General features: G+C 40.1%; 1 protein-coding gene across 1 annotated transcript in view; it reads left to right on the top strand.

Annotated features, from left to right (window-relative positions):
• Positions 1-6,180, top strand: part of znfx1 (zinc finger, NFX1-type containing 1) — a 19,657-nt gene extending 13,477 nt beyond the window's left edge. Inside the window, exons 17-19 of the mRNA XM_035661752.1 lie at positions 2,504-2,614; positions 2,804-2,899; positions 3,041-6,180. Coding sequence (XP_035517645.1) covers positions 2,504-2,614; positions 2,804-2,899; positions 3,041-5,494 — 2,661 coding nt within the window. The 3' untranslated portion in view covers positions 5,495-6,180. The remainder of the gene's footprint in view (positions 1-2,503; positions 2,615-2,803; positions 2,900-3,040) is intronic.
• Positions 6,181-11,397: the final 5,217 nt, after the last annotated feature.

The raw sequence follows: 11,397 nt of genomic DNA on the forward strand, positions 1-11,397 counted from the left end.
TCCGAAAATACCCAGCAAGTTTGCTTGCCAAATGTAGCCTCGAAAAACAATGAAAGTCTAAATGTTACCGCATGTTCCCTGGTTAGACCATTTAACTGGCTACAGCCTGAAGTTAATGGGAAGCCATTCAGGTATTGGGTCTAAAAGCCAAAGTATTCAACACATTTAAATGTTGACCTGATGATGCGTGCTCCGAGATCAAGGGATTCAGCAAAGTGATTACAAATTCATCCTGAGGGGGAACATGAATGTGTTCCTGTTCCACATCTATGAGATATTTGTTGAGATAAGAATTACACTCAAAACCCAGCAACTGACAGAATTGCGCCCAATGCTTACAGCCAATGTCACTACTGCCTGCCAGTCAGCAGAAAAGTCGACTTGTGATTTTAACAGTGATTCTCAACAGTGGGGGTCCGCGTGCACGTGGCCAGGGTCCTGGGAAAATCATTTTAAAAATAGATAAATAATTGATAAAATTGTTGATAAAATTTTATTTTGCTTTGTAACATTCTGGCAATTTTTCTTCATAGTTTAAATGTGTATGGTTTGAGGCAACTCATAAAAGGTTTTATCATGGATAATTCCGATCAGCACAACCATCCAATTTACATATAGATGGGTTGACAAATGAAGAAAACAACATGAAGTGGGTGTTAGTTTAGGGTGGTCACGGGTTTTTGAAGATGGTGGTTACTCCAAAAATGCCCATAGGTATTGAATGTGTGGGTTGAGATGTGGTGACTTGGTAAGGCTGTTGCATATAGTTTATGTAGTGATTCACCCAATTTATTCAGGATTTTTCTAACGTGCATGTATACTTAATTTCATATGTATGTAAAACCCATTGTTGAGCTGTGTATTTGGGCTGACCAAGCTGTCTTTAAGAAATTACGGCTGTGGCTCAGGAGTTGCAGAGCGGGTTCGTCCACTAATCGGAAGGTTGTTGTTGCGATCCCGGACTGCTCCCTCCCACCACATTGTTGAGAGTATCCTTGAGCAAGATACTGACGAATGATGTTGTGGCGGCCACGATAGTGTAAAAGCGCTTTTGAGTGGTCGGAAGACTACAAAGGCGCTAGTACAAATAGCGGTCCATTTACGATTTCTCATTAAATGCAACATAGATGGATGATTTATTAGCGAGTCGCAAGCAGTCAAGGGAAACTTCATTTTTGTATGACAAATATGCTTACAAAGTGGCCTTTTTGCAGTTAGATGGAGCTGTAGTCTTGAGATCCATGAATTCCCAATCCAGAAATAGATAAGGGCCACAGCTCTTGTGTAATTCCTTTACCAGGCAATACCGAGAGCAAATTTGTTTTTCATGTCTTGCTTAATAACAAGCCTTGTGGTGTTTCACGTGATTGCTGGCTGTTTTAACTATTGCATGACACTATGGAAGAAGGTACTGGCATTTTGGGTGAATATTGTATGTGCACGTAAGTCTGTGTATGTTCTTGATAAAATAGGAAGACATAACTCTTCTTCTTCTTCTTCTTAAACTACTGGATAATTAAATTAGCACAGGTGTGGTAAAAAAACACACACACACAAAAGAAAACGTATAAAGTAAAACAAGATGACGTATTCTGATACGCAAATATGAGTTAATCTGTTTATTTCATGGGTTTGAAGCCATTTGACTCTATGAACAAGTGTTCAGAGCTTTTGTTTTTGTGGAGCCCAAACTTGAATCTGTGCATGTAATGGAGGTGGATGGATCACACTTTCTGAGTAAAATAAGCTTTGGCATTGTTGTGCTGTTCATTAATCACAGGTTTGGTGTTGAGTCGAGCAGAACACAATGCTTCACATTTATACTAGAATTTGTCTTGCCTCCCCCACACCCCTCCCACATACATGCACAATCACACTCTGTCCTAGCTAAAGTAGGTATACACACACACATAAACACACACACACACACACATACACACATACAGGAAAAACAGTGAAAAACTTAACAGGACAGCAAAAGAAAGTTAGAGGGCATTTGCATATATTCTATATTCCCATCCAGTCGCTCTAAAACTGAAACCCATGGCAGAATATTGTTTATCCCTTATAGGCTTGCTCCTGTATAGACGGTTGCTTCTACCTGTGTCTAGGAACTGTGTAATAAATGTTCAACAGCATTTACATAACTGCAAATGGCCTGATCAACACATGCATGTGACCATGACAGACATCCCTCTATTGTTAACCTGATCTTTAGCTCTTATATATACTCAAATATGCTAATATAAGTAGTAAACCTGCCATATTATACGTAGGTTGCACAATCAAGTTTCGGGTACACATGCAATATCATATGAGCTCCAAACATTTCAAAATCTTTAAAAAGATGATAAAACCTGCATTAGAATACTATATTGTGTATATATAAAGTGTATTTTCTAGCCCTAAAAGCCTCTCTATTAGGGTCACAAGAAGACCACAGGTTCTCATTTTGTTTCACATTTCGTGAAAAAGTGTGATGAAGATGTGATTTTTCTTTTAGCTGCGCCCCAGTGCCACAGTATATGAACTTGCTAAGAACTTCCACCTGGAGATGTCCATGTTTGAGAGGCTGGTGAAGATGGGACTTCCTTTTGTCAGACTCAACTACCAGGTTTGTATTTCTGCATCCGTTCACCTTATCGTAGCATCAGTAACATGTACATGTTCAGATGATGCGAAAAGTTAAAAGCATTATACTTGAATTGATGTTTGTGTGTATGTTTATAGGTGCATGCATGCATCTGTATCTATGTGATTGCCTGTTTTTTGTAATGTGTCTGTGTTTTGGTTTGTTTTTCAGCATCGTATGAGGCCAGAAATTGCCTGTCTACTGACCCCACACATCTACTCAGAGCTGGAAAACCATCCCTCTGTTTTTGACTATGACAACATCAAGGTGCATATTGTATTTGCTTTCATATCTGTTTACTTCCCTGTATGGATCTTGCATGCAAGATTAAGAATATTGAATCCAAAAGAATATGATAAATATCAAAGAATAACATAGAATATGTTTTTATTAAATGCTGTCTTACAGGGCCTTAATACCAATTTATTCTTCGTGGAGCACAACCACCCAGAAGAAGAGATTAAAGATGGTAGAAGCCATCAAAACCGGCATGAGGCAATGTTTGTAGTCGCTCTTTGTCGCTATCTTCTCTTTCAAGACTACAAACCAGAGCAAATTACCATCCTCACAACCTATACTGGCCAGCTTCACTGTCTGCGCAAACTTATGCCTGCTAGCGAGTTCACAGGAGTCAAAGTTCACGTAGTGGACAAGTACCAGGGAGAGGAGAATGACATTGTCTTGTTGTCTCTGGTCCGCAGCAACCAGCAGGGTAAAGTTGGTTTTCTGAACATTCCCAATCGTGTCTGTGTAGCCTTGTCTCGTGCCAAGAAAGGTCTTTACTGTATTGGCAACAGTGCAATGCTAGGACAGGTAAAACTGTGGAGCAACATCTTCTACACCTTAAGGGAGAAGAACCAGGTTGGGGATGCTCTGACTCTGTGCTGTCAGAATCATCCAGATCGACAGATAAGAGCTTCATGTGCTGAAGATTTTAAACAAGCGCCTGAGGGGGGCTGCAACCAGCCTTGCAACTTCCGTTTGGATTGTGGCCATGTTTGCTCAAGTGTCTGCCACCCCTATGACCCTGAACACAAGAAGTACAAGTGTGTCAAGAAGTGCCAGAAGATTTTATGCGAACTGGGACACAGGTGCACACTTGTGTGCCACAGAGCATGTCCAGAGAAATGTGCAGTTAAGGTTGAGAAGATCATACCCCAGTGTCAACACACGCAGATGGTTCCTTGCCACCAGGACCCGAAGACCTTTACGTGCCAGGAACCTTGCAAGAAGTTGCTTCACTGTGAACATCCATGTGATTCAGTTTGTGGAGAACCATGCACCATTAAGTGCAAAGTGAAGGTCAACTTAAAACTAAGGTGCGGCCACAGCCAGCAAGATGCTTGCTTTTACAAAAGACAAATAGAGGGGCCTGAATGTAGGACCCCTTGTAAGCATCAGCTAAAATGTGGCCATGCGTGTCGTGGTAACTGTGGCAAGTGTTTTCAGGGAAGGTTCCATTTCCCATGTTTTCACCAGTGCGAGCGTCTCCTGGTTTGCTCTCACAAGTGCAGGGAGCCTTGCACTCGTGATTGCCCCCCCTGTCCGAGACCATGTGAGAACTGCTGCATCCACAGCAAGTGTATGAAGCCATGTGGACAGCCCTGTGCTCCATGCATTGAGCCCTGTGCTTCACAGTGCCCTCATCAAAGGTGCAGTAAACTTTGCCATGAGCCATGTGATCGTCCGCCATGCACCCAACCCTGTGCCAAGACCCTGGATTGCGGCCATCCATGCATAGGTCTGTGTGGAGACAAATGTCCTAAGAAATGTCGCATCTGTCATCACGATGATGTCACAGAGATTTTCTTCGGCACAGAGGATGACCCTGAGGCTTACTTCATTCAGCTAGAGGACTGTGGGCACATCATTGAATACACAGCCATGGACACATACATGGCGATGGATGACAACCAACAGGGAAATGAAGGAGAGCAGGTCGCCATAAAACTGAAGGAATGTCCAAAGTGTCGAACTCCAATCCGCAAAAATCTGCGCTATGGATCTCACATCAACAACAGTCTAGCTGAGATAGAGATGGTAAAGGTGAAGATAAATGGACATCAGGCAGACATTGAAGCATACAGGAAGAACCTTCAAGATCAATGGAAGGACAACCTTCTCACCTATGAAATGGATCAGCAAGATGAATATATGTATATCAAGGTCCGACTGGGAAAAACGTATCTCACAGCAAATGATCTGTGGGTCTTGGAAAACAAGATGGATTTCCTAGTAAGAGTTGAAAAGCTTAGAAAGATCCAAAGGGAAACAGTGTCATTGATGCAAAGACAACAATTGGGAAAGTATGTTGATGAGTTTGTGTGCTGGCTCAACAATAGCCACCAAAAATACACAGACCAGCAGGTCTTTGATTTGCAGAGAGAGCTACAGAGACTCTCTTACCTGACTGAACTCAGCGCCCGTTGTGATATGGCAAACAAGAGAGGACAAAGTGCCAAAATTCAGTCTGAGGTACAAACAATAAGAGAGCTCCTGGAAAAGTCTGGCCAATTCATGGAAAAGGATGAACTCAGAGTCAAAGAAGCCATGAAGGAGCTAGACAACAAGGTTCCATCCACAGGCTTGGGGATCACTGAGGAGGAGAGAAAGATGATCGTCTCAGCTATGAAAATGGCACCTGGGCACTGGTACAAATGTCCTAATGGCCATGTCTACCTTATAACAGAGTGCGGAGGTGCTACGATGAGTCGACGCTGCACTGATTGTGATGCTACTATTGGTGGGGCCAATCACAGACTGGAAAGTAGCAATGAAGTCGCCTCTGAAATGGATGGGTCACAGCACCCTGCTTGGTCTGAAGCCAACAACTTTGTAAACTTTGGTCAACTTGACCTCTAAAAGCCACCTGAGAGAAGTCTGTTGTTGCCTTGTCAGTCCCATCTGTTGGATTCAGTACCTATGAGTGGCAATAGGTTGTGGGTTTACAGTAATGACCACCTGAAGTCGTGCTGGACTTGCAGGAATTTAAAAATTACTGTACGCAGTGTACATAAAGGGAGATAATGCAGCTGTCTAGTTCACTTTGCATCAATCAAGTGCATCACTTAGGAGATGGATGGGACAGAGCACTGTTTGTGACAATTTTCTTGCATGAAATTGACTCTGGAAACCCTCTATTGAAAATACAGACCTAATTAGTATTAGCAATAATCTGAGACACTTCTATCAACAAATATCCACTTTGCTCATTTCTATCATAATTTTGTCACACTGCATTGACTTGTAGTTCATGGAAGCTTTAACATTTGTTGCTTTAGCCATACTTGTTATTTTTTTAAAATGCTTGGCTTGTACCAAGGATCTATAACATGTCAAAGAAAAAATGATGGATTATAGTTTTTAATGCTAAATTATTTAGTCGAATATCTACTTTGACCCTTTCATATGTTTAAGGCTCTTTGTGTAAGTAATAGTTGTCCTGTGCCTTAACAATAGGTGGCAGTAAAACACTGTAAAAGAAAAGACAGATAAATGATTTGAAGTTATGCTTGCAACAACTCAAATGGAATAAAACGTATGTGAATCTTGAAGCATGTTCTTGTTTAATTTTTACACACACAATAATGTAAGAAATGCCATCAAGGTGAGCAGTATGTTCTGTATTTATTTTTATTTTTTTATGTGCCTGCATTAGGCTGAGAATATTAAGCTTAGCAGACATGATTAACATGTGAACTTGTAATGCTGCTACAAGATATGCATATGTAGAAAAGCTCCCAACTAGGGTTGCTGTTCTGTAGAAATCTCAACCAACTAATGTATGGGAAAACAATCCTCACCATTAAAACAGATATGAATTATCTCTCACCACACACATACACACTCAACTGGTATCAGCAAGGGTTAAACATTTGTGTCTCTAACAGGACATCATTGGCGATCAAACCAAAGAACAACCCTGAAATAGCTACAATTCCTCTTCACTACAGGACCCACAGTCGCTGAGTTTTATTTTGGCATTTTGTAACAGCTTGCATCACTTTATTACATGATGAATGTGTCCCTGTCACAAAACCAGCTCCAATGCAAACTGTGGTGTCTGCAAGGGAGAAAAAAAAGAACAACAAAAATTTGCTGTCAAGACAAGTGTTCAAATTGAGCCAAGTTTAAAAGGGTGCCACTCTTTCAGTATTTATAGGATTCAAGCACAGGGCTGAAAGAGAGTTGGACTAAAGGAGGCACTGCAGAAAAATGGTAATATCCTACAGGGTGGACTGTCTCATCTATCATGTCAGGTGGCCTTAAAATATGTTATTGTCAGAGTTTCAGCTAGTCTGGCCCTGCAATAAAAACTACCAGGTTACCCCCCACCTCCCCTCCACACACTGTACAATATATGGTTTGATTACTGTCTCTAGCAGAACTGATAAGACTGTGTGGGTGGAAAAAGCATCGTTGAAACAAGGAGGAGCTGACACACCAAGCAGTGATCTGTGAAAAGAAATGACTGCAGGGAATTTAAAAGGTAAAACATTTTAAAAGGAGTACTCGCTTTAAAGGAGCCATCTATAATTTTTCCACGTTAGAACTACAACAAAGATGACAGTGCAACTAATTTAGTCTTTGTGAAGTTGTCACACCCTTTTTAAGGCAACAGTAAAAATGTTAACTGACTAAGTCAAGTAACATGACACAAAGATGTGACTCAGGTAAGTTTGATAAGACTGGAACTGTCAACCAGACAGGTACAGCAATTAACCTAAGCCGAATGTGAATTATCCCAATCCTTGAATTTAAAAATAACAATTTACACTATGAGCTACTTTTGCCCTACCCATAAATGCGTAGTAAAAGAGTGGAAGCTAAATGACACATCAATATCATGTCACCATCAACCGTTACTAGCCACAGTTAGCAAGCTCACTGTCCGAGGTCAGGTTGATAAATTTAATGCTAAATAATAATGGTGTCATTCCTCTAGTTAATGCACAGATGCTTTTATATTCACAGTTCAAAGTTGTTAGTACTTTAATATCCACCTTTCTTGGATGCGTCACACTGGATGTTTCATAAGTGAACTTGTGTGACTAGACTTTGAGTACCCTTACCCTATACAATAGAAATGATAGATCGGAAAAATACCTACTATGTGTTGCTGTTAAAAAGCTGTTTTATGGGCTGGCTACTAGAAAGTGAAGAGACGAAACTCAGTGGGATAATGTTTTGTATATAATGTATATATTTAACGTGTATATCTCTGGTGTATGTTTCATCTTGCAGGTTAAGCAGATACTAGATGACGGTGACTTGTCTTATCTCGCAGCAAAATGTGACAATATCAGGTGCTTGAAACTGACTGTTGAATAAAGTTTGAAAGATTCAGTTCATACAGAAGTGGCAAAGCAAGCTTCAAAATATTTCATCATCATTATGCTGAATTTGAACAGGAGTTTACATTGAAAGTATCTTTTGTATGAAAACTGAAATTACAGAGTATAGTTGAAACTTGGGTTCGCAGAAATCTCCAAGGCCACTGTTAGATATAAAGGCTTGCATAGTCAGAGAGTTTGCAGTCTTTATAATGATTGTTTGAATGCAAGAATGTAATCATGATGAGTAATAGGTGGAAATACTATTTAAATAGTCCATTTGTTATTATAGTTGAATGAAACAAAAGTAGGTGTAGAAGAATGTTCTACTTTTGTTTACATGTTACACTTAATTCCTGCCAGATGCCATCGTTTTCTAATTTTTGTATTGTATATTTTGTTTGCATTCCATATCATGCAATGTGGTGATATTGCATCAATGCAATCTGAATCAGAACATTTTAATTTTCAATGTTTTTAATTGTTAGCTGATTTTGATAATCTTTTCATTTCTTCACAGTTAAAATATAGCCAGAGGAAAAAAAGCTCAGCATTACTCCTGAGAAAATGCAACAAGGTCTATATTCACAGGATGAACTGCTGGTATTATGTTGGCCGCAAGGGTAATGGGTTTGTATTATCAGAAAATTGCTCATAATGTTCCCTTGGAGGCTTTTCATCAGTATAGCTGGTCGAGGTCATAGGTTACCATGTAACACACGAAAGGCAGAAACTGAGTGTGATGCAGTGTCATACATAGAATACACAACAACGTTGCCCTTTTTAGCAAAACATCTAATGCAAAGTCAATAAAACAATAGTACCAGTAACCCTCTTCATTAAAGGTGAACCGTGTCTTGAATAAAAAATGAGAGGTTGTTTATATGGAAGATAACACTTGGTAACACTGTACAAAAAGTTGTAAATAGAAGGACCTGATAACTAATGAATCGTAATAAGTAGTTCCCGAATAACTCTGAATCAAGGACTATACAGTAGATATGAATTACTACCACTGAGCGGCACAAAACCATAGCATTGTAAAGTAAAGTCATCATACTGAAGTAGTAGTAATTTTGTGTTCCGCATTGTAAAGTGTTACCGAAAATACAGTCATCACACTTTCCTTAGGTGTCACCTTACATCTCTTTTGCCTCAACTGCCCCACTGGCCCTAATTTCCTTCTCATTTGTCAGCAACCTCAGGTGTGAGTTTCTGACTGAGTGGATCACCGGGCCTTTTCTCCCACTAGTCGACAGTGGCAGGCTCACTTAGCCTCAACTGACCATCCAACCCTGGCCACGATTCCAACGGATGCTTTGGGCTCTGTTAACATGCTGGTCACTTCCCACTGGATTTGACTGATCCTCATCTCCTGGACCGGTGAGACAGAGGAAGCCACACAAAGAGACGAAAAGAAACACAGGCAGAAACTAACGCACACACAAACATTCACATAGACAGAACAAGAAAGAGACAAAGATAACATCAAGAGAAAAATAGTCAGATTGGATGGGTGTACTGCACTGATAGCCTGATCTTCTTTCAGTCCACCAGAGACTGCTGATATAGGGAAGACTGAAAAACAGAGAGAGAGAGAGAGAGAGAGAAAGAGAAAGAGAGATGATATGGAAGGAGAATAGGCCCTATTTGATATGAAGTGAATGGAGTTTGACTGATCCTCCTCTCCACTGGACCAGTGAATATGATAAGGAGAGAGATATACAGGCAGACAGACAGGAAGAGAAAAATCAAGATAAAAAAGACAAAACGGTATTTGGCGAAAGGGAGAGAAATTATGAATGGAGGGTAAAAATTGAGGAGGAACTAAAAAAACCAACAAGAATAAAAGTGAAGTTGGCCTTTTTTTGGTGATTTAGGTTGTCATACTCGGCTCTATGTTGTCAAACTTCATCCTCAGCTGTACTTGGGCTGTGATGGCAGAGGGAAAATATATTTTTTATTATACTTTGACGGCTTACATTTGAATCTATTTAAAGATACTGTGTAGTGTATCTTACTGATCAGTAGTTTTTCTAATGAAGGTCCGAGACATTAATTAATTCAACACCAGCACCACTTCTGTTATGGCAAATCTGGATGCAAGTATTTTTAAGTAATGTAATTAATTAACCCGCCCACTACAGCATGCTTCAATTTCGGCAATACGTTTGAGAGAAATATATAACTCTTGCAATTAAGATTTACAAAGCAGCTGCTGGGTTTTGAGATGCAGAGGCTTGCTCAGCATTTTGCAGTGTCAACCAGAAGACTGATGATTTTCTTTCTAGGAATATCTAATCATACTAGCAGTGAAGACTTTGCTTCCAATTTTAAATACTTCCATTCAAAAGAAGGGACATCTAATTTACAAAATGACCGATAGACCCTAAATTTTATCAAATCTTATACAACTTTATTTATTCCTGGGAGGCAGCTTGCCACCCAGATCAACAGATACACACACACAACAGAGATCCTGAACTGTTTAGAATAATTGTGGTTCATTTTAGCCAGAAACCTTCATATTAAAATAATGAAAATAGCTTTTAATTGCTTTTTGTGCTAAACACCACTGCCATTTCAATCTTCTGCACTATAACCAGTTAATGTGAAATGCAATTCATGAGACTCAGAAGTGAGCCAGAAGCCAGGAAGAGGTTTAAAAGTCTAGAGTTTAGAGTCTGGTAATATGTCAGACACACAACCTGTGGTTTTAATTGGTGCTTAATTGCAGCATGGGCAGCACATTAATAACTTATTACCATGGCCCTCTCTGGAGATACTAGCCTTGCAACTTCTCACGGGGTGTGTGTCATCACATCAAAACTTTGATTAAGGCAGTGGGAAAAGCACAGACCCTGATCACATTTTTGTTCCGCTTCCAGGCTGATTTAAATGTAAATTCATTTTTATTTCAGCTCCTCCCATCTTGACAGTGTCTTGGTAAGGAAGCAGTGGGGGAGAAGGCGATTTTGCCCAGGTAAGCATATTTAGTTTGTGAGCGGTTTGATTCTAAACTAATTTGAATAACTGTGTGAAAGCCAATCTGGTTTAATTGAGCTCTGCTCTTCTGAACACCTGCAACTAGATTAGTGACTGACATTAAGTTGTTTTGCTGCATTGGGCCTCCAAGTGCTGCTCCTGCCGCTTCATAACTCTGGATTTACCTCCAAATTTTTAATACAACACCATATGTGCTTTGCAGAATATGCAATGAGTTTGGCTTGGTGTTTCGCAGAGCAGCAGTGAAATATGGCCAAGAAAGGGAAAATAATACCCGGACTAATCCATTCTACTCTCCCATGCCTGAGTGCTGTGACAAAGGTGGTTTATTACCATTACCATCAGTGTATGATTATCAATATGTGTTAGGGCATCTCACCATCGAGCAAAGCCCCAACAGGCCATGACAGGCCTAAAACAAACTAT

Source organism: Morone saxatilis, unplaced genomic scaffold, assembly GCF_004916995.1.
Source record: "Morone saxatilis isolate NCDOM2014 unplaced genomic scaffold, NCSU_SB_2.0 Contig18, whole genome shotgun sequence".
NCBI classification, from domain to species: Eukaryota; Metazoa; Chordata; class Actinopteri; family Moronidae; genus Morone; species Morone saxatilis.